This window comes from Podarcis bocagei (assembly GCF_964188305.1).
Source record: "Podarcis bocagei genome assembly, chromosome: 7".
Classification (NCBI taxonomy): domain Eukaryota; kingdom Metazoa; phylum Chordata; class Lepidosauria; order Squamata; family Lacertidae; genus Podarcis; species Podarcis bocagei.
In genome coordinates this window covers 76225350-76248324 of record NC_138132.1, presented here as the reverse complement: position 1 = coordinate 76248324, position 22975 = coordinate 76225350, and the positions used below count along the sequence as shown (strand labels likewise).

Below are 22975 nucleotides of genomic sequence, written 5' to 3'. Positions count from 1 at the left end.
TCGTTGTCTTATTGTGAGAGTGCCTGCCTGGAGCTTTGAGCCACTTCCACCACCCCTTGGGAAGCTTATCATGGAGCACCCCGAAAGAGAACACTGGGAATGGCCCCCTAAGGGCAGTTTTCCCACAACCACTTGAGTTTCCCCAGGCAGTGCACATCAGTCACAGCGGGACATAGGAAGCAGCCTTACGTTGAACCAGACCATTGGACCATCTAGTTCAGTGCTGTCTCTACTAGCCAGCAGCAGCTCTCTAGGGCATGGGTAGGCAAACTAAGGCCCGGGGCCCGGATCCAGCCCAACCGCCTTCTAAATCTGGCCCATGAATCAGTGTGTTTTTACATGAGTAGAATGTGTCCTTTTATTTAAAATGCATCTCTGGGTTATTTGTGGGGCATAGGAATTCGTTCATATATTTTTTCTCCAAAATATAGTCCGGTCCCCCACAAGGTCTGAGGGACAGTGGACTGGCCCCCTGCTAAAAAAGTCTGCTGACACCTGCTAGGGTTTCAGGCAAGCAACATTCCCAGCCAGGGGTTGAACCTGGGACCTTCTGCATGTAAAACAGATTCTCAGTATAAACAACACACTGAGCTGGACGGATCAGCGGTGTGACTGAGTATAAGGCAGCTTCATTTCTGTGTCTTAAGGGAAGGGCCGTGGGTCACTGGTAGAGCAATTGCTTCGCTAACCAAATTCAATCCCCACCTTCTCCAGAGGTGGGAAACAATTTTCAGCCCAAGGCCTCACTTCCTTTTTTTTTTTTTAGCAGCCTCCCCAGGTGCCACATGCCAGTGTTGGTGGGGTGGGGAGCAGAGGGAAAAGTGGGCGGAGTAATGCATGCAGATTTTTACCTTTGTGCAGCAGACTCATTTTCTGCACACAGTTCATCCACTAGTTCATCCTCAATTCAGGCAAGTGCGAGAGGCATGTCAGTGTTAAAGGGCTCATTCCAGCCAGGCGAAAACAGTGCAAAGCATGCTGGTGATGGCTGGCAAGAGAGGCTTGGGGGAGGCACATTTGGGCCTGAGGTTCTTCACCCCAGGTGCAGACAATTCTGAGCTAGATGGGCCCTGTGCTCTGACTCAGTAGAGGGTAGCTTTCTGTGATCATATACCCAAGTTCTGGGGCAACAACAGGTGGTGATTTTAACTCAGCATTGGGACTTAAAAGTTATTTGCCTCTGCATCTGGATGATGTTAGCTGGGTTCTTTTGAAACAGCAGTTTCTCACCTGGTGTTTTGCTGGATCAGAAACAGCTGGGAGAGGCATCCAGCCCCTTTAACTCAACCCAGGTCATGAGATAGGGAGATCAGGGGTGGGATAGAGGCGTTGCAAGGAAGGAAATGGTCTCCTTATGGTGGATCCTCCGTTTGACAGATCATTCTCCCTGGAATTCTGCCTTTAATGCAGGGATGGGGGACTTCTGTGCCTCCAGATGTTGCTGGATTGCAGTTTACATCAACCATGATGGGATGGGCAGATGGGAGACTTGGGCAGATGAGAGTTGGACTAATAAAGGGTTTCCCACACCTGCCTTGTAGGTAGGGGCCAGAGAAGGCATTGCCTTGCATTCCGCTATGCCGCTTGCAGTGCTGCTTCCGTTCAACTGCAGTTTGCCTTCTGCCCAAAAGGACATTATTTATATCACTGTTTAAAATTTTTACGAAACTAATTGCATAAATTGCATAATTATTGAGTCCACCAAAACCAGTAGCCTGCAAAAGGCTTGCTCTTGTACCTGCGTTCTCGACTTGCATTGGCACCCAGGCAAGCAACTATTCAGAAGGCTGACTCTGGGGCAGAACTGGATGGCTAAGGGGATGGACTCCCTTCCATCTCTCACCCTGGAATAGCAGAAGCTCCCTGGGAGAAATAAGCTCAGTGAGAGCAAGTATAAATTTTATTCCTGCCAGCACAAAGCACTGATTATCTGCGGGCACACCCAGTGGCACCAACTAACCTTTAATAATTTAGGAGCCATTTTTTTCTTTTTCTTTAATTGCTTGTCTCTCCTTTCCTTTCCTCTCCTCTCTTCCTTCCTCCCCCCCCCTCCACTTGCACATGCCGTTCTCCATCTGCATCAATCCTCACATTCTCCATTTCTCCCGCGCCTGGAACTGCCGTCCCCTGTAGCATCCGTGTGTCAATCACTCTTGATTTCCAAACCGTCAAGAGAGTATAGCGTTGTAAATAACACATCCTCTGCATTTCTGCGCGGGCAGGCGGTGGGTTAGGGGGAGGCAGGGCTGTTGCTGGAAGAGAGAAGGAGGGGAGGGAGGAGGCGGGAGCGGAGGAGGGCTTGGGTGGATAGTTGCGGTCATTCGGGATCAATGCCGCTCTTGGAATTGGCAGCGCATCAGGCTTCTAAATTGCAGCCCCCACTGCAATAAAGCATGGCCGGCCTTTTTCAGATAATTAATTTATAAACATTGGAGGTGTGCAGTCACTGGCTGGAGAAAATTCTCTGGGCTTTTCAGCGTGTGAGATCTGGTGGGGCTTGATGTTCTCTTTTTCTTTCAGGGCGGGATGGGAGGAACCCTCATTTTAAAAATCATTCAGAGAATCTGTGTTTGTGTGTTGTATATATTAGGTTTGCAATATTTAATAGTGTAATTGGGGGTTGTATCCAAAGCTAGTCCTACTCAGAGTAGACCCATTTTTGTGTGTGTGTGTGTGTGTGCGCACGCACACACACACAAATATAAAATATCTAACTTAAATGTGGTATGGAGGGGAGGCAGGAATGTGATTTAGCATGGAACATTGTGAAATGCTTTTCATTATTAGTATGATTAATAATTAAGTAATTGTGGGTGGTGTTCGATGCTAGCCCTATTTAGAGTAGACCCACAGAGGTTGATGGGCATGACTGGCTTAAGTGCATTATAATTTCAGTAAGCTGCACTGTGTAGGACTTAGCTGGAGACAGCTCTGTGGTGGTGTTTTTGAATGTATAATGAGATACCGTGCATGCAGATTTACTCAGACATAAGCCCCGTTGAATCCCAGGTAAGAGGGTATAGGATTGCAACCATGATCTGCTTAAAAAGGTGCTACCTATGAACCAGGCAGCAGGGGTGGGTTTTTTTAAAGACCGTTTTTAATGCAAGTGCTTTTAAAGACAGGTTGCAGTCTCTACCATCAAACAGGCATCCATCCTTCTTTTATACACCAGGACAGAACGCCTTTTCCAAACTGGGCCAGCTCTTCCATTAGGCGTCTACCTCATGCAGCCAGTTCTAGGAATTAAAGACCAGCACCGAGGTGTTACTGGAGTCCAGAGCTGTGTGTGTGCCCTGAATCTCCTAAGTGAGGTTTCTGCTCTCGGGTCCACTGATAGGGGGAGAATAAGGCTACCAGTGGCTGCCAGCACTGCTGTTTCACTCAAGTCCAGGGCTTCCCATTGGGGCACCTGGCTGGCCACTGTGAGAACTGGATGCAAATCTAGATGGGCTTTTCCCTCTCCTCCCCATTTTTATCCTCTCAACAACCCTTTTTGCTAGCTAGGTAGGTAAGTGGGGTGGCTGGAGCAAAGTCAACCAGTCTGAGGTTCATGCCTGAGTGGGAATTTGAACACTGGTCTCCCAGGCACTAACCCAACATCCTAACCACTAAACCACAAGCCAAAGCTGTGAGGGGGCAGGCAACTGCTTGTCCCCCCACTTGCACGTCGAGTCCTTCATGAGATGCTCAGAAAAGGTGACTCTTACATGATCGCTCAGCTCTGGGCTCAGCCAGGAGAGCTGATGAGAACAGGACTTCTCCAGTGTTACTCGGAGGGAGGATCCCACAAACTCTCCTTGTCTCCTTGCCTTGCAAACCCATTCTGGCATCCTGGGGATAAAGGCATCAAATGGTGGTGATAAATAAAGCATTGTCTGCTTCCTCCAAAGTTCTTGGTACAAACTGCCGCCAATTAGTGATTGCTAATTACCTGGCTGTGGAAGGATTACTGCTCCTGCTTTAGAAAAGGAGGGAAGGGGAGAGAGGCTTAGCTGCCTCAGCTTCGTGGCCTCGGCTGAACATGGATACAAATGTAGGAACTGTTTGTTTGTTTGTTTTTATTCAATTCCATTTGCGAATCACTTCCCATAAAATACCTCAAAGCAGTATTGCAGTAAAAAGAACAAAACCAAAAATAGCAAAAATCATTTCCATATGTAAAAACGCTTCCATATGTAAAAACAATTCCATCTATACAAACAATTAAAGAACAATTTTGTATATAAAAACAGTTACAAATCCAGTACGTTTACAGATTGGGATAAAGATCTCCTCTTTCAGAGGCTTGTTGAGAAGGATGATCCTTCAATGTGCACCCAAGTCTGTCTGTCTTTCTGTATTCTGGGAGGGATTTCTAAAGTGCCGGTTCTGCCCCTCTGAACACCCAATTCCTACATCATATGGAACGAACCTCCTGATAAGATGATACCTCGTAATGGGTTGGGTATATAAGGAGTGAGAAGCTCTTTCAGGTATCCTAATCCCAAGCTTTATAGGGCTTTGCATACCAGTAAGGTAAAAGGTAAAGGACCCCTGGATGGTTAAATCCACTCAAAGGTAACTATGGGGTTGTGGCGCTCATCTCACTTTCAGGCTAAGGGAGCTGACGTTTGTCCACAGACAGCTTTCTGGATCATATGGCCAGCATGACTAAACCACTTCTGGCACAACAGAACACCATGATGGAAACCAGAGCGCACAGAAATGCCATTTACCTTCCCGCCACAGCGGTACCTGTTTATCTACTTGCACTGGTATGCTTTTGAATGGCAGGAGCTGAGACAGAGCAATGGGAGCTCACTCCGTTCCAGGGATTCGAACCGCTGATCTTCTGATCAGCAAGCCCAAGAGGCTCAGTGGTTTAGACCTCAGTGCCACCTGTGTCCCATGCTTGCACACCTTGAACTTAACCTGGTAGCTAATTGGCAGCTAGTACAAATTATCACTGGGTAAAAGAAGCTGTGTGTGCACGTGCGTGCGCACGCTATGGTGGGTGCAGAGTATGTGCAAAGCATGAGTAGGAGTACTATTTCAGGGGGAGGAACAAAGATTTCAGTGGTTCAGGCAAGATTTCATACCAAGATTAGTGAACCTGCTCTTGGAGAGACCCTCTTTTGTGGAAACCTGCATGTCTAGAGGCACACGACCTTTGGATGGTATTGCTTTCCTGTCCAACTTTGGGAGCTTCGTGGTGGCCTCGTCTCTGGGGACGCTGCACTATATGGATCTGTGCTCTGATCAAGACAGACTGCTCTTTTAAGTCTTAGGTTTTAATCTTCGGTTCTTTGGCTGAAGATTTTTCAATGAAAAACAGCAATTGGAATTGTGTAGGATAGCCTTAATCAGTCCAGACGTGGTTGGACTCCAACTCCCATCAGCACCTGCCAGCATCCTGGGTGATTGGGTGTGGCTAGACTACAATTCCTGATGGCTGGAGGAGGGTGCTGAAAAACAGTGGAGGCGGGACGTGACAACCCCCCCCCCCTCTCTCATCATCTCCAGGTGTGACCATTTTCTTTCCACATTTACTGACAGGGAAATCAAGACTAGGTGCAAACACATGGCTTGTCCAAAGCTACTAATTTGTTGGGTGCATTTTTTTTTAATTTTTAAAAGAAAAAGTCCATAGTCCTGCTTATACATTCTTTGATGTTTTGGGCCGGGGGGGGGGGTATCTTATTGCCCTCGAGATACAGAGGCTCAAACCAGGACCCCTTGAATGCAGAGCTCATGCTTCTAGCGCTGAGCTAGTCTGTGCGCATGCCATACATTTAAAGCATGTGGATTCCTCCCCAGAGAATCCTGGGAACTGTAGTTTGTTAAGGGCACTGAGTGTGGTAGGTCCGTGAGGTGCAAATGATAGTTCCCAGGGTTCATTTGTCCCTGTTAAAAATCTACCTGCAAAGCTTGGGCTTACCACACACATGCATATTTTATCAAGCCTATGTCTGTGATTCACCCCAATCCTCTCCTCTCCTCTCCTCTCCTCTCCTCTCTCTCTCTCTCTCTCTCTCTCTCTCTCTCACACACACACACACACACACACAGTCTTCATGCCTGGAATTCCCTGCATATTCAGAGAGACTGAGCCGCAAGAGCCACCCAAGGCAGATGCTTCTTCCAGTCCCGCTAGCAGATGCCAAACCACCACCTCCCTTTCCTGTCTCTCTCTCCTCTCCTCTTTCTCCCTTTCCCCGCCCAAAGAGCCTTGCAGCTCGGAAGCCGAGCTCCAGGGATGGTGCAGACGGACGTTGGTCAAGGCAGACTTAGCGTGGCAAGAGCGATATATAGATGGCCAGGGCCGCTGAGATATAAATAAATCCCAGCCAGGCTGAGCTACTAGAGCAAGCAAAGGCAAGCTGTTGCATGGGGGGGGGGGCGAGGAGTGAAGAGAGAGAAACCCCAGCAGATGGGTGAGTTATTACCAGCCGCTCCGGCTGCATCCTCTGCTCAGAGGGCGCGCAGGAGGGGAGAGAGCAGCCGAGAAGGACTTGAAAGGAAGTCTTGGTGGCTGAGGTGGTGTCCGGTTGTAGGAAAGTGGTTGAGCCAGCAGCGCAAGTCTGCAAGACAAGCAAGGAGGTAGGTGCCGGCCAGTCGAGGCAAGCAGACAGAAAGGTTCAGAGCTTGGTTGCCTGTGGCCTGGGCAAAGGCCCAAGTCTGACCCTGGAAGCTTTTATAACCCTGCCAGGCTGGAGCAAGGGAGGGAGAACCAATAGGCTTCTTCCTGCATAGGTGGAGTTTCCTTGGAGATGGTTGCCTTTTAGCTCCACAAACACTTGAACCTAATGGTGCCTGGTGCCCCATTTCCTCTAATGGACCAGCCTCCACTGAGCCAAACCTCCATCACTTGAGACCTGGGGGATCCTGGCATTGAGGCAGCATGGGTAAGAAATGACCGTGCTCGGCATTTATGCACGGCCTCAAGTGTGTTCAGGCTTGTTTCACATACCACTGTCTTGGGAATCTTTGTAGCACAGGGAGGACGGTGGTGGTATCAACCCACCCCTGTCCCCCAGTTGCAGAGGCCGAAAGAAAATTGGAGTGGGGAAACTTGTTGCCCTAGAGATGTTGTTGGATCAGCCCCAGCCGGCATGAGCAGTGGTCAATATATGGAGAGCTACAGGTTCTCCATCCCTAAAGGCTCCTAGGAGCTGGGGAAACAGAAAGGAGGCTGCCTGCCGTGTCTCTGCATGAGTGGCTGCTCTGGAGTTTAAGCCATAGCCCTTCTCCATTGGTATTCAGTGACCTCCTGTCTCTTGAATGTGAACGTTTGATTTATCCTTCATTGCCAATGGCTGTGATCTGGGCTAGTTCCCCCTTTTAAAGCCATCCATTGCTGCACCTTGTGGCAGAGTGTGCCATAAGTTAACTGTGACTCTGTTGACTTCCTGAATTAGCGCTTGGTCTCCCTTAGCCGCGATGCCAAACTTAAGGCTTACTGCTTTTTAAAAGATTACAGTTTTAAAAAATAAGTTGATGTGTCCCAGAAGGCGACTCCACTTGGGTCTGGGTGCTTGAGTGCCCATCCAGGTGTAAAGGGAAAAACCCCAGGGGGAAAAGCAGGTGTCCTGTCCCTTCAGGTTGGACATTTCCTACCATGCTCACTTGATGCAGGAAGCCAACCAGGTGGACTTCACAGCATGAGAATCAGTCCCTCAACGATGGCTCTCAACTTTATGGTCTGGCAGGAAAACCCCGATGGAATACATGTTTGGGTTGTGGGACCTGTGTCAAAACAGCTGTTCTAGCTCCAGCTCATCTTCCCAGTGTAGAACGAGGATTACAGTTCCTGCAAAGCCCAGCAGAAGCTTTTTCTTTGGGGGCCTCCTCCAGACAGGGGTTGCATCCCATGTTAGTAGACCCTCAAAGTAGAGGTCATAATTTCTGAATACCACTTGCTGGAAACCACAGGATGGGAGAGGGCTCTTGCATTCAGGTCTTGCTTGAGAGTTTCCCACAGGCATCTGGTTGGCCACTGTGAGTACAGGAGGCTGGACTAGATGGGCCATTGGCCTGATCCTGCAGGGCTCTTCTTACATTCTTAGACCTGTTGGAAGTAATGTACACAAGTAATTTGGGCCCACTAATTTCAATAGGGCTACTCTCCATAAAAGGGAGTTGCCTGCAACCTGGAGCAGGGTTGTCACAGTTGTGTTTTGCAACATATCATTAATGCGATAATAGTAAATTAGTGATGGATTTATACTGCATGTTGCTCTGATTAATTAGGCTTTCCCACAATGTGGATGAATTATTCCCATCTGGGTGGGTGTTCTCACTCCATGGCGCAACAAAAGCAGGACATGAAATCAAACAGGAGCATTTGAGCCCTGAAAAGGATCTCTGCAAGACGTTACGGGTCATGCCCTGATTGGAATAAAGTAGTGTGTCTTCCCCAAAACATCTGTAGATGCAAAGCATAAAAAGCAGGGGCCACATGTAAATGCCCCAATGACATAGCGAGAGCAAAGCATCATGAATGCCCAATAACAAAAAATTATTATTGAACAACTGATTGATTAACGAGTCTGTGGTTGTATAAGAAAACACTAATGGATTAGTTAGTTGATGCCTTCTTTCCACCTATCCAGCTTCCATGCACCACTAACTGGGGGCCAGGAGCCCTGCAGTGTCCAAACGTCTTGCTCTGAGAAGCTTAGCAATGGTTGGATGGCTTTTTTTTTTGGGGGGGGAGTGCAGACAGGACCCTCTCCAGAGCAACAAAGTGACTTGTTCTTTTCTCTGCCAAGCACAGACACCCTCATCCTGGGTTTGGTTTAGTTGTACAGTTTGCTCTCGGGTTTTAAAGGCCCCCGTTTAGGCAGGGAACTTTTGAGTGCTCCTATTTCAGCCAGTAGACAACAGCTGGATTGCTCTGGCTGGAGATTCCCCCACCCCTGCTTCTCTCCCTGCACCTGAGTGTTGACGGGAAGGATTCTCTTCACTGTTGCCCACTAATTCTCTCTTAAGAGCTAATCCCCTTTAACGCTCTGAAGGAGCCTGATTCCCATTAGGGCTCTTGAAAGAGAGCACTGGAGACGCAGAGTTTCTTGTGGGGGAGGGGAGGGGGTCGCAGCAACCAGGGAGACAGAAGGGTGTAGAATGGAGAACTGGCCAAGAAGGAGCCATAGGGAGCTGGGGGGAGGATGGTGCAAGAATTTCTGCAAGGGTCCCCTATATTTGCAAGGTTGGAAATGGAAGTGAGAGGGTCAGAGGATTTAATTTTTTTTTGCATAAAGCAGGATAGATTGGGAGTAGCATGGCCGGTGGTGTGGGTGGCTGGGCTGTGCCTTGGGGCATCTTCCAGCTGCCTTGCAGCACTCCATGACCGATGCTTTTCATGATCTGGGATGGAAGGTGGAGGCTTTAGGGGTACTGGCTCCCTTCCCCGGGGCTGGGGGCGATGGCTGTGTTCTTTTCTATTTTCTTCCTTTTTTCTTCAGCCTCCATCACCTTCTGTTTAATCTCTCAGCAGCTGCAGATGTTAGAGATTTGCAGGGCTTCCCCCCGCCCTCCCCTGTCGTGCCAGGAAGGAAGAGGGGAGGAAAAGAACAAAATTTGAGAGGCAGTCCAAGCACACAAGGCGCTTTTGGGTGGGGTGGGAGGTTGTTTTCCATGAATGCAGAAACAGCTTGTTTGGTGGCAAAGTGAATGCTGTGGGGGGACGGGGGACCCAACAACAGTTGTCAAATGGGTGGTGGGGAGGAGAGCCAGTTGCAATAGGTGCTGGGGCTCAAAGCTGGCCTGGCAGCTGCTCCCTATCTGCTCTGCAGGCGCTTGTCCCTGCTTCTGGATTTGAAGGCAGCCTAATTGTGTGGCAAAGAGCCATAAAACTCAGCGTTGGAGCATCTGCTTTGCATGCAGAAGGGCACCAGGTTCAGTCCTCTGCATCTCAGTGCGACAGGCCGAAGCCCGTGGAACTTCTTCCTGACTGAGATTAGGCAGGCACCCTCCTGGCTCAACCACAGGCGCGTTAGAAAGATTTCCTTACTCCAGCAGGCGTTTTAAGATCTATGTTTGGTCGAAGGAGCTATTTCCCCTTATGGTTTATCTTTATTTGCACTACTTAGACGTGCAAATGATCAAGCAAATCTATAGCTGCCATGTAATAGATATCCAGACTAGACTGATCCAAAACCCACGGAGAACTGCTGCCAATCCGTGCAGACAAAACTAAGCTAGATGTACCAATGGTCTTGGCTAGGTGAAAGGCAGCCTCCCATGCAGACAGAAAATACTTTGCGTATGTTCAGAGACTCTTCACATGCCAGGAAGCAGTGAAGCTAGTTCACATCTGGCCAGGATTGGGGCCCCCATCTAGCACACCAGCTTACTTAGGGTTTTCTCCTTTTCCCTCCACAGATCTCCTCCGGGCACGACAAGAAGTGGCAGCCGCCGCAGTGCGCAACCCCAGCACCATGGAAGCGCATCTCCCTTCTGCCAGCAACTCATCCAGCCAGCGGAGGAAGCAGGGGCTCCCTCAGCACCGGGATTCACACTTCACCGAGAGGTAGATTGCAACCTTTATGGGGCCTGTGTCTCTTCCCCACCCATCTACCCACTTCCTTTTCTGGCACATGCCCACCCAGCTGAAATTTGTTTTGGCATGCTGGCAGGTGGGGGTTCCTTGAACTACTTGAGGGTGTAAGTAGCACATGCAGGGTATGGATCACTGGTGGTAGATCAGAATCGAAATCGAGGGCTGGTGTGAATCTTGACAGCGGACTAGGACCCAGTTTGCTCATTTGTTTGTTTTAAGCATGTTTACCCCACTCTGGTTGACAAAAAAAGAAAAAGGTTCCTAGGCAGTGGCCCACAGCGAACAGGAGTAATTTGGCACAACACAAAGTTGGGGGGGGGGGAGCAACCAAGCTGATCTCCCCTCTAGCAAATGCTTGCTGCTCTTGGAAAGTGCTGGAAGTTAGAGATACAGCCATGAGGGCAGAGGCCCTTTGAGGGTCACTGGATGCTTCCTTGCCGTGGAATTTCTCGGGGTTTTCTAACTTGGCCTAAGCATGGTTTGAATCCTGAAGCCAAAGGATAAGAAGACCATAGCTTCACACCTGTTTTGCATGCAGGACGCCGCAGGTTCAGTCACTGGCATCTCCAGATAGTGCTGGGAAAGGCCCCCTGTCTCAGTATTACCAGCACTGACTGGCAGTGGCTTTCCAGGGACATTCGCAGCCTTACTTGGAGATGCCACTGCAGGTTGAACCCTGGGGCCTTCTGCATACACGCAGCAGGTGCTCTGGGTGGATCTGGGCAGGCAAAGGTTTTTGGATGGCTGCTTCTTCCTGTGTGCCCCGGGTGTGCTTGGTGTAGCTTGACTGAAAATGAGCAGGCCTCTGAGAGAGGGGGAGGGAGGGGGAAAGGGAGAGAGCACAGGGTGGGGGGGGGGGAGATGTACTTTGCTTGACCTGCCCCACAACCACCCCCAAAGCAGGCAAAACATGCTGGAGACAGATCTGTCAGGAATGTGGATGTAGGGGCTGGTTTCAGCTCTGCATCTCAGCAACGAAACCTCACCAGCTCTGTGTGGGCTGGAAATCAGCCAGATGACTGGCTGAAAGATCACTTTGGTGGAGCCGGAGGACGGGGGAGGCAGAATGCAAGATGCATCTGAAATGGGCCCTCTTGTCCATCACAGGTGGGCCATTTCAGTTCCGGTTGTTTGCTTTGCTTCCAGAATCCGGACGGTATTTTGTTTTCATGTGTGCATATTCCCCCCTCCCTCCAAACCCAAGAGCTGAACTGCATTTAGGAAGATAGGGAACTGCGTCTCAGTAGCATCAACACTGACTGGCAGTGGTTCTCCAGGGTTGCAGCAAAGTAACGTTCCCAGACCTGCCTGGAGAGACCAGGATTTATACCTGGGACCTTCTTTGTGCAAAGCTGATGCTCTGCCACTGATCTACGGCCCTTAAGACATAGGAAAATAGAGAGCTACCTTATGTTGAGTCAGCTAAGTAATGCCAACACTGACTGGCAGCAGATCTCTCAGGTTTCAGGCAAGGGTCTCTCCGAGTCCTACCTGGAGGTGCTGCGGTTTCAACCTGAGACTTCCTGCATGCAAAGCAGATGCTCTGCCTCTTTGTCCTCCCTTATGACAAAGGAGCGTAGGAGATGGACACAATCAGAGCATGGGTCCATCGACCCCAGTATTCTTGATACTGGAGGGGGCAGATGTGTTTCCTAAACAGCTTTTCATCCAGGTGTTGACCAGCCCCAGGCCTGCTTACCTTCTTCAGCAGGGGTAGGCAACCTAAGGCCCATGGGCCACAAGTGGCCCACGGGGGTCGTTTAACCGGCCCACAAGCTGCCCCCGAACCGAGCTGCCTGCACGGCAAGTCTCTGCATGCTGCACTAAACAGCGTGGCACGGGGATTCGCTTTTGCGGTGCCAGAAATCACATCTACGCAGACACCAATGCCGGAAATCGCGGGGGCGTACAGTGATCCGGCCCACGGAGGGATCTCTGCCGGGGTGAACCGGCCCAGGCAAGGTAAACCTTGCGGACCCCTGTTCTTCAGCAAGCCTGCTACCTTTAGCTGTTTAGGGAAGTTTTTAATGTTTGAAGTTTTATTCTGTATTTAATGTTCTGTTGAAAGCCGCCCAGAGTGGCTGGGGAAACCTAGCCAGATGGGCATGGTTGAAATAATAATAGTAATAATAATAATAATTACTGCTGCTGCTACAGCCTTCAAACCAGACACTGGTGTTGTTTTAATGATATAGTGGTGCCTCGCAAGACGAAAAGAATCCGTTCTGTGATTCTCTTCGTCTAGCGGTTTTTTCGTCTTGCGAAGCAAGCCCATTGAAGGATTAGCGGCTTTTAGCGGCTTATCTGCTGATCGGATCAGCTGATAAGCGGCTTAGCGGCTTAGAAAGGGGGGGAGGGGGAAAAACCAGCAGGAACTCGCAAGACATTGTCGTCTTACGAAGCAAGCCCATTGGAAATTCGTTTTGCAAAGCACCTCCAAAATGGAAAACTCTTTCGTCTAGCGAGTTTTCCGTCTTGCGAGGCATTCGTCTTGCGGGGCACCACTGTAATAATAAATAATGAACTTATATCCCGCCCTCCCCAGCCGAAGTTGGGCTCAGGGCGGCTAACATCAGATACCATTATTCACTCCTTTCAGAAGTGTTCTGTGTGGCCAAATAACTTGTTTCAAGGCTTTGATTTGGGGGCAGTGGGGAGGCCCATTGGAGACATAATATATATGCCCTAGCTATAGAACACTTTGCCCCTGCCCCCCCCTATCATGGGAACTGTAGTTTGCTAACACGGCTGAGAACGGTAGCTCTGTGAGAAGCAAACTACAGTTCCCATTGTTCTTTTTTGGGGGGTGGGGGATGTGCTTTAACTTTATGGTGTGTACGCAGCCACTGAATTGAGATGTTTAAAGGGTTAATTTTTCCTCCTCCTCCCGCCCCGCCTTTTGGCAGGGTCCTTTATTTTTTTTTAGTCAACAAGGTCAATCAAAGCTCCTTTTGTGTGTGCCTGGACTCCCCCAAAGGGCGTGGGTGTTTGAAACTGCAGGTAGGCAGAGAATTGGGGGGGTAGCAGTTTGGATGACTGGGAGGGGGGGCAGACAGAGTAGGGAGATCGGGAGGGGCAAGGCCCGTCCCCCAAGACTCTGGCTGGGAACAAAACTGCAGGTAGATTTATGGTCTCTGCCTTTCCCGGGAGTCAGGCAATAATGCATGTCGTGATGGGGGGGGCACAGAAAGTGGGGGGTGGAATGGAAGCGTCTTGGCATGGTGCTAAAATTCCATTTCAGCTTCCTGTCGAGAACCCGCAGGGATTAGGTCAGTTCACGGATGCAGCAGCGGCAAGAATAATTAGCCACTGAAGAATTCAGCCATTAGCTGGAGGCAGAGAGGGAGGAGGGAGGGAAGAAGAGGCCTGGCAGTGACTCGGGCTCCTTTTACGAAGGTGGCACTGCGGAAAAGAGGGGGTAACCAGGATACTCCCCCCCCCCGCAATGCTAGGGCTGGAGAAGGGGGGCGGGGAGTAAAGCAGTCAAGCACAGGTACAAAGAGCTGCCTTCACTCTGAGGAACTCAAGTTAGTCACATTTATTTTAGTGGGTCTGCTCAGAGTAGGACTTAGTTGGACGCAACTGCAGCTGGGTATTGAATATTCCTAATAACCACAGGAAGCTGCCCTTCACTCCTCTTGAATTGCACCATTCAGCCAGCCCAGCTTACGGCACCTGCAGCTACCAGGCCCCTTTAGTCTGCAACTCTCTGTTCTTATCAAAGACCATCCTTTCACAGCTCTTGTCAACCTGGAATCTGAATATAGCGACAGAGACTGAACTGGGTGCTGGCTTTCTAAACAAATGCAAAATAAATGCGGAAGAGCTATGGAGCCATCTGCAGTACAGTGGTACCTCGGGTTACATATGCTTCAGGTTACATATGCTTCAGGTTACAGACTCTGCTAACCCAGAAATGGTACCTCGGGTTAAGAACTTTGCTTCAGGATGAGAACAGAAATCGTGCTCCGGCGGCGCAGCGGCAGCTGGAGGCCCCATTAGCTAAAGTGGTGCTTTAGGTTAAGAACAGTTTCAGGTTAAGAACGGACCTCCGGAACGAATAAAGTACTTAACCCAAGGTATATGCAAATAGCTCCCAGGTTTGGTCCCCAGCATGTTCAGGTAGGGCTAGGAACGTCCCCTGCCTGACACCCCAGAAAGCTTCTGCCAGACAGTACTGAGCTGGATGGTCCAGTGGTCTGACTCTGCATAAGGCTGCTTCTGGTTCAGGCCTGTTAGAAGTGCCCCATCCTATCCCAGTAAAGTGGGGAGCACAGTCTCAGCCCCATTGCACCCATCCTTGTTACAACAATTCAGAATTAAATGCAGTTAAAACAAATAACAGTCGCAGGAGTAGGGTGGGTCCTGAAAACAGGCACCACAGGTGTGAGAGGCCAGGGTAAAAAGGTGCATGTACAAACATTGGAAACAATTTAATGAAGGTGCAAGAAGGTGCCAAACACACCTCTCTGCAGAGGGGATTCCACAGCTTAGGGCTACCACAGAGAACAACCTCTCCCAAGCCACTACAACCCCTGAACTTCTGAGGTCAGTGTAACCACCAAGAGAGCCTCCTCTCTTGGCCCCCAAAAGGCCTGTGTGATCTTTCAAATATTTGGGGCCTCAGTTGTAAAAGACTTCAAACACTAACATGGTCCCAGAAACAAACTGGCAGCCAATTTTTGAGAAGCAGGGTGCAGCCTTGCAGTGGCTCTTTACCCTTCCTGCCTGCCTGCCTGCTTGCCTGCCTGCAAGCACATCCTAGAATTTAGCCCTCTCCAACTGCCCTCTTTTCCTCTTTGTTAAAAGGTAACTCTTAAGCCTGCCGGGAGCTTGTGATTGGGGAAGAGGAGAGGGGGTTAAAAAATGCAATACACCGGGTTTTTAACGGTATAATGTGTAACCCCGTAATGACTTAAAGTATTGATTATTTGAAGGCCATTAGCGCTTATTGTTAAAGAAAAGTCAATACTTTTAAAGCCTCGTGAACCATTTGTCTCCTCTTAAAGGACATATCAAATTTAGCAACATGCAGTTAAAATCGCCTAATACCTTTGCACGCCAGCCGCTGGCTAGGGTGTGTGTGTGTGTGTACACACAGAATCATTACAAATGTTGATTTGTTTTCTCAATGCAAGTTTGTCACATGTCATTGGGTGTGTACCAAAACCCTACCCATTTGCCCTGTATTGATGGATGAATGCCCCCTTGGTTTTGTGATCATACAAATTACTACACCAGTGGTGGACCTGTCACACTAAAACTCTCCACCACATCCTAAAGGTAGTGCTGTATTGCTATGGTCTGACTTTGACACACGCACACACACAGATAATTGTGTCGGCTAAAATGAGGGAGGGAATCAGAAATTCTGTCTAAGAAGCTGCGTTCTGTGTCCCTGTATATATAATGCAAACGGAAGAGATTTGCATAATTGCTCTCTACATGTTTTATTTTGCAGGTCTTGGTACTTTTCCATAAGTCATTCATTTTAGGGCAATTATAGGATTAAGGAGAAAAGGCCTGCCTGGGAACCTGGGAAAGTCTGATGCAGCCACCCCCTGCCCCTTGACTTCTGGAATTTTAGGCCATACACTTTTCAAGACTCATTTTTTCAGCCATAAGGACTAGAAACTTATGGGTCCCCCCACCCCGACCCCCGTTTAATGACAGGTGATATTCTCAAGAAAGCTACTTTGTGCCAGCTACTTTCCTAGACTCGCAACATCCCATTCACAGCCCTATGTTCTCTTCCTGAATTTGTTCAGTCTGTGTCCTTTTAATTCTTCCAAAACCTGTGCAGCCAGGGAGGGAAGGGAGGGGGGAACCCACAACAGCAACAAACCACAGCATAACTTTCTCCAGCCCCATGGCAACAGCTCCCCTCCCTCTTATCTTGCTGGCAATCACACCAAGCCCCAGAGTCACAGCCAATCAATGTGCCCTCAAAGAGACAGAAAAACAGACTCTGCTGTAAATAGAGTCTGGAGCCAAAAAGTTCACATAGGAGAAGAGTCAAGATTCTGCCTTGCACAGAAGAGGGGAGTGAAGAATAATCCTAGCCAGAGCACCAGTATCACTCTGACCCATTTCCTTTGGAATTACATTAAGTGTAGTCAAGCTGACCTTTGGTTTTATATCAGGGCGTGGGGATGTGTCCATTATTTATTTAGTATTTATTTATAAGGTTTCTTACCTGCCCCCTCACCGCAAAATCCCAGGGCAGCTTACAACAATAGAATCTGCAACTATGAGAACAGATTAAATCATTGAAGTTCAGAAGAGATGTACAACAGTTCCACATGGAACAGAACAGTATAAATTGAGCAAAAGAAGCGGGTCTGGCAAAACAAAAACACCATAACTGCCGAAGGGAAGGATAAAGAGGTGTGTATTCAGCACATGTGTACAATTTTGGAGCTGGCATTCCCTGCACTTCTGCGGGTGGCGGAACCACAAATAAGCCCCCCTCTCCCATTGTTTATGGCACCCAAGGGGGTCACTAAGAAAGGGGGCGGCCTGTCAGGTATTAGGGCATTAGATGCATGAGTTCTAAATGGAGCCCCAGCCAGTAACCTGGTTCTTGCATTTTGGACCAGTTGGAAGTTTCTGAGTTGTCTTCAAGGGCAGCCCCACGTAGAGCACATTGCAGTAGTCTAGAGGTTACCATGGCCAAGTTATCTCTATCTAGAAGGGGGCATAGCTGGTGACTATCATCGCTACAGCCAATTCCAGTGACCTTCAATTTTTCCATTTCCCCAGTTTCTAAGGGAGTTGTTGTTTCAGCAATGAAGCTGCTCATAGTGAAAACTTAGATGGAAGTGGAGGCACCACCCCAAATAGGGCTTGGAAATATTTCTGACTGAAACAGGAGAGCCACTGCCAGCCAGTGTTGATAGTGCATGCATGACTCAGAACGTCCCTTGCCTTAAACCCTGGATAGCTGCTGCAAGTCAGTGCAAACAGTCCTGGGGTAGGTGGACCAACTGAACTGACTCTGTATAGGGCAGATTCTCATGTCTTAAGGGGAGAGCTCAGGGGTAGGGCACCTGCTTTGCATGCAGAAGGTCCCAGGTTCAATCCCTGGCATCTCCGATAGCTGGAACCCTGGAGACCCACTTCCTGTCAGTGTAGTCAATACTGAGCTAGGCGGAACCAGTGGAGCCTGACTCTGTCTAAGGCAGCTCCCTGCATTCCTCTGATACGGGAGGCGAGGTGTTTCATTGTCAAACGGTAGGGTGGGAGAGTCCGATGGAACCAGAAGACTGGCCTAACAGAAGTGGAGGCTTGTTCCTGGCAGAAGGTGCACTTGGCAAAGAGGCACACAGATGGGGATGGGAAAGGGGGAGATGGAGTTGGGGTGAGCAGCAGTCCCTCGCCGGATGTGCTTATCTCTGCGAGACACACGTGCGCACACACTTGCTGCCAGTGTTTACAGGAGGGCAGCGATGGGTGGGGTGGGCGAGGATGTGCCTGCTTGGCCACAAAACGGTTAAGCGCCACTTGATTTCCCAAATTGCTTCTTATAAAACAAGCGGCACGTCTGCCAGGCTCTCGTCTCCCCATGATTACAGCTAATTACGATTGAGCGGACGCGCCTCCCGGCCCCCGCCAGGCCGCTTTAATTGTCCGTTATTCATCCGCTCGGCTGTCCGGAGTGGCAGCGCACTTGGCAGCCCGGCGACCGAGGGCCCCGGCTAATTGTGAGGCCTCGGGGATTAGGGCAGGTGATTACACACTTCATGGTGTAATTACATAAGCATCGCTTGGCTGCTGCCCCGGCGCTGAGCCCCGAAGGTCATGCGCCGCGTTACCTGAGATTAATTGGCGCTGCCACTGAAGTGCGAGGCGCTGGCGGAGCCGTTATACGATTAGCATTAACATTTCAACAGCGACGGATCGATCCGTGGCTCTCTTCCAGACACCGGGAGCTGTGCAATTAGTTTAGAGGAGAGCTCAGGAGGGAGGGAAGGAGAGAAAAGCTGAAAGCTAGGCGTTGGGGGGGTGGCAAGCAAGAAGGGGGGAGGGGGAGGGATGGACAGAAGGGGAGCAGGGGGGAGCGAGCGGGACGAGACAGACTGGAAGCCGGGGGAGAGGGACAGATGGGGAGACAACAAGGGGATGGAGACCTGGGTCTTGGAAGGGGAGAATTTTAATCCACTCAGTTATATCTCTCTTTGTGTGTGTCTACACGCACGTAGTATTTGTGCAGTCTCATTAGAAGGAAAAATTCTCCCCTTCTGTTTTTATCTCACTTGGTTTCTGAATGTGTGTTGACTGGTGTGTGTGTTTATAAATGGTCTTGTGAGATGAGATTTTACTCCATCTAGTAGTCCCCCCTTGTTTAGTAGGGTAGGGGGTTAGTTTTCCTCCTGACTGACAGTGGGTGAGTCTGTCCATCTTACGTCTTTTCGGTTTCCCCATCCCCCCCCAACCCACAACTTACATACATTTTAACCCATTTCTTCTTTACTTTGCAATTTGTTTATTTGATTTTTTTAAATTCTCTATTGATTTCCGTTAAACAATCAAACACAAATACACACAAAGCAAAATCGTCACAAAGAAATAAAACAAACAGCAGAGTAAAAAAGAAAAGAAAAAACAAGAAAAAAATTTGTTTATTTGAAAAAAGAACTTGTTGATTCTGTTTCTGAATCTGTTGTTGCTGTTGGGAAACGGAACAGTAAAATTTGGAGACGTGCATATTTTGAAGAATAGGCAGGTTTCAGTTTAGGAACTGCTTGGCATGAGAAACCTCAGGCTCAGGGGCCAAATTTGGCACTCAAGAATCTTCCCCAGGCAACTCCCCACACCGGTCCTGCTGCATGCCGTCCTCAGGGACTTTTGCATGGCTGGGTTTTTCACTGAACTGCAGTACAGTAATGTCTCTTGATTTCCTGGTTGGAACATGGAGAGATGTGTCTGTGTGTGTCTGTATTTCTGTAAACTTCTGACTTTTGTCTGGCCGTGCAAACACAAGAAATACACTTGTTGCTCTGCCCACTTTTCCCTCTGGCCCCACCCACCTCTGACATGTGGCCCCTGGGTTTCCTACAAGAGAGTGTACTGTACTGCAGCTTTAATCACTAGAATCCTCCCCCCCCAAAAAAAGTACATTATTTGGTGTTGAGAAACATCCATAAGCTACTAATGATTGAAAAGAGAGCCTGTGCTACTTTTGTGTAATGAGCCGGTGCTGTTTTGGAGGGGGGGACGAGCAGGGTACGGCTCTGGACCCATGCTCGTCTCCCGGGGGAAGGAAACACATTTCATGCTTGCTGGCTCCTTGTCATCTTTCAAGCAAATTTTGCCCTTTTAAAAATAAATGGCTGTTCCCAGTTGAGAAAAACCCAACATTCCGAAATGGCTGTGGCTTCCCAGGCTTGTTAGCCATTGTCCAGTGGGGAGTTTAGCTGGTTACACTGGCGTTTGGGGTAGATTACCTCCAGCTGTGGAGGCGGGACATAGACATTGCAGCTAGGCAAATGGCTCCCTTGAGGGTGCTCTGAAAGCCCATGCATGGAAGGAAGCCAAGGGGAGCTGCCTTAGCTTTGTTGCCGGGGTGGGAATCCTCCAGATGCTGTTGGAACGCCAATTCCCATCAGCTCCAGCCAACAGGGCAGGGATGATGGGATTGCTTTATGCTGTCTGGATGGGAGACTGCTCAATTCCACTGTGAACTGTTCCAGCAAACACCTGAGAATACAATGCATGGAACAAATGCATGGCAGTTGAGGGGATTGTTTGGGCCATTGGGAGAAGAGTGTTGAGCTCCCTGAGTATTTGGACCAGTAAGAGAATGTCTCCTAGTCAAGACTGGTCCAAACAATATACCAAGGGAGCTTAATTCACCTGTTTTACAACAGGTACAGTAGGATCCCTGGCCCATGTTCAGCTCTCGGCCCACCAGGGGGTCCAGTTTGGCCTATGAGGTAATTCCCTCCCCCTTACCATACCTGCCAATCAATCAGCTGACATCAGCTGGAGGGCAGGGTTCATTCCTGCTGGGTGCTGCTCCACCACTGTGTTCATCGCAGGGAACATGCAGGCAAAGCAGACCTTCTCCCCACCTCCCAACCTATCAGTCAAATGACATCATACTGGCATTAGGTGATTGGCAGGTGGGTGTCCCCACCCACCTGTCTAAGTTAGAGGAGCAGAATGATAAGATGTAGGCCACTGGGCCAAAAGAGGTTCCCCACTCCTGCTTTACAAGAAGGGTGAGAAATTTAAACTCCACTTTGTGTTTTCATATCTTTGTCCCCGCCTCTCCTGGTTAAGCTCACCAGTTCACTGTGGGTTGTTTAGCATGCCCCTGTGTTTCTGTGCTGAGCAAGGAGCATGTCAAAACTGTATAGCTTCTACAGACTTGGTCAAGGCCACATCCACACCCTATATTCAAAGCACAACCATGCCACATTAAACAGCCATGGCTACAGCACCCAAAGAATTCTGGGAGTTGTAGTTTGTTAGGGGTGCTGAGAGTTGTGATGAGACTCCTGTTCTTCTCCCAGTGCTGCAGTTCTCCTAATGATTAAACCATGGGTAGGCAAACTAAGGCCTGGGGGCTGGATCCAGCCCAATTGCCTTCTAAATCCGGCCCATGGACTGTCCAGGAATGTTTTTACATGAGTAGAATGTGTCCTTTTATTTAAAATGCATCTCTGGGTTATTTGTGGGGCCTTCCTGGTGTTTTTCCATGAGTAGAATGTGTTCTTTTATTTAAAACGCATCTCTGAGTTATTTGTGGGGTATAGGAATTCGTTCATTTCCCCCCAAAAAATATAGTCTGGTCCCCCACAAGGTCTGAGGGACAGTGAACCAGCCACCTGCTGAAAAAGTTTGTTGTCAACAGTAGTTGAACAGACAGTCCCTCTTCCCAGGGAACTCTTAAGACTGTGAAGGGAAGAGGGGCCTCAGCACCCTTAACAAACTACAGGTCCTCCCAGGATCCTTTGAGAGAAGCCATAGCTGTTTAAAGTGATGGTGTGATGCGGCCCAACACTCCCCCCCCCCAAGTAAAGTGCTTAACTTCCCTCTGCTTTGTGTTGTTTTTCCCTTTAGGGAGATGTCCCATCCACCCCCTCTTCTGTCGCCTCAGAACGCTCCTCACATTGCATTAGGCCCGCACTTGAGACCCCCCTTTTTAGGGGTACCTTCGGCCTTGTGTCAGACGCCAGGTGAGTGTTCCTGTCTGTGCTGAGGATTATGCCATGCAGCAAAATGTTCAAGGAGCGAGGGAGGTATGCGCTTTTGGTGTTCTTCCTTTAGCAATGGACAAATCTGTCCATTTCAGTTTTCTCTGGTTTTGTATCCCAACTAAGCTTTAACTCAAGATGGACCTGGTAAAATCATTGGACCTAAGTCGTGGCCACTAATTTCAGTTGGTCTCCTGTTGAGTCAGACTGGCATTGGCTACAACCTTCCATCTCCCACTTTTTTCAGTTCTAATTTCAGTCTTCCACGTCAGATTGCAACATTTTTCTCTTTTTTTTAAAAAAAAAGTCCTCATGAAAATTTGTCAACATTTTTGTGTGCAACTGTGCTAATTATATATGCACTCTTTGTATGTGCTTTTGCCTAGCACACACGTTTTTGTATCTATATAATATATTCATTTTCATTCAAATGTTCCCTAATATATGTGCCTTTGTGTATATTACTTGTCTGGAGAACTGCATTGCAAAAATTCAGAGAAGTATGGATTTCGAAGCACAGTTGCCTGTGTGTTGTTTTTGGAATTGTATATTAAGTAGTTTCCAATTTTCCCCTCTGTCATCCTTCATAGTCAGAAGGCACAGTGTAGAGGTGGAGTGCATGCTTTTGAATGCAAACAATCCAAGGTGCTAGCTCCTTGCATCCCCAACAGGATATTAGGGAGCAGGGCTGAGAGAGGCCTAAGAGCAGGGCTTTGAAGCGTCAAAAGGCTGGATTTGAGTGCAGTGGTCCAGGGTTCTGGAGTGGGGGGAGATCAAAGACCTGTTACTATTTCTGCTGCAGGGTCTCTGTCCCTAGTCTCCTAGCACATTCAGTCAGCATGAAAAGGAGAGCTTTTTAGCCACTGAGAAGTCGTCTTCTAATCCTTTGTGCTGATTTGGAGCCAGTCAGAGTGAAAGGAGTTGAGTAAGCCAGTGAAGATTGACTCCTAGGGTCATTCTGGAGAAGCCACATCGGAAGAACACCAGGGAATTGTTGTTCAGTATGCTCCAAAGTAGGGTTTCCCAGATTTGGGTCTTTAGCTGTTTTTGGACTACAATTAACATCATGCCTGACCTCTGGTCCTGCTAGCTAAGGATGATGGGAGTTGTAGTCCAAAAACAAGTGGAGACACAAGTTTGGGAAACTTCTCCGAAGCTAAGCAGTTAGGGACACTGCAAACAAGGGGCTTCTGTTTCAAGGGAAGGGTGAGCAAATTTTATTATGTGAAAT

The 22975-nt window shown here is 48.9% G+C and overlaps 1 protein-coding gene across 10 annotated transcripts in view; it reads left to right on the top strand.

Annotated features, from left to right (window-relative positions):
- The window catches only part of SAMD11 (sterile alpha motif domain containing 11), a 333961-nt gene that overhangs the window by 287199 nt on the left and 23787 nt on the right, over positions 1–22975 (top strand). For all 10 annotated transcript variants that reach the window (XM_081201459.1, XM_081201457.1, XM_081201454.1 and 7 more), the window contains 2 exons: positions 10366–10513; positions 21611–21726. In XM_081201459.1, the coding sequence (XP_081057585.1) occupies positions 10366–10513; positions 21611–21726 (264 nt within the window). The remainder of the gene's footprint in view (positions 1–10365; positions 10514–21610; positions 21727–22975) is intronic.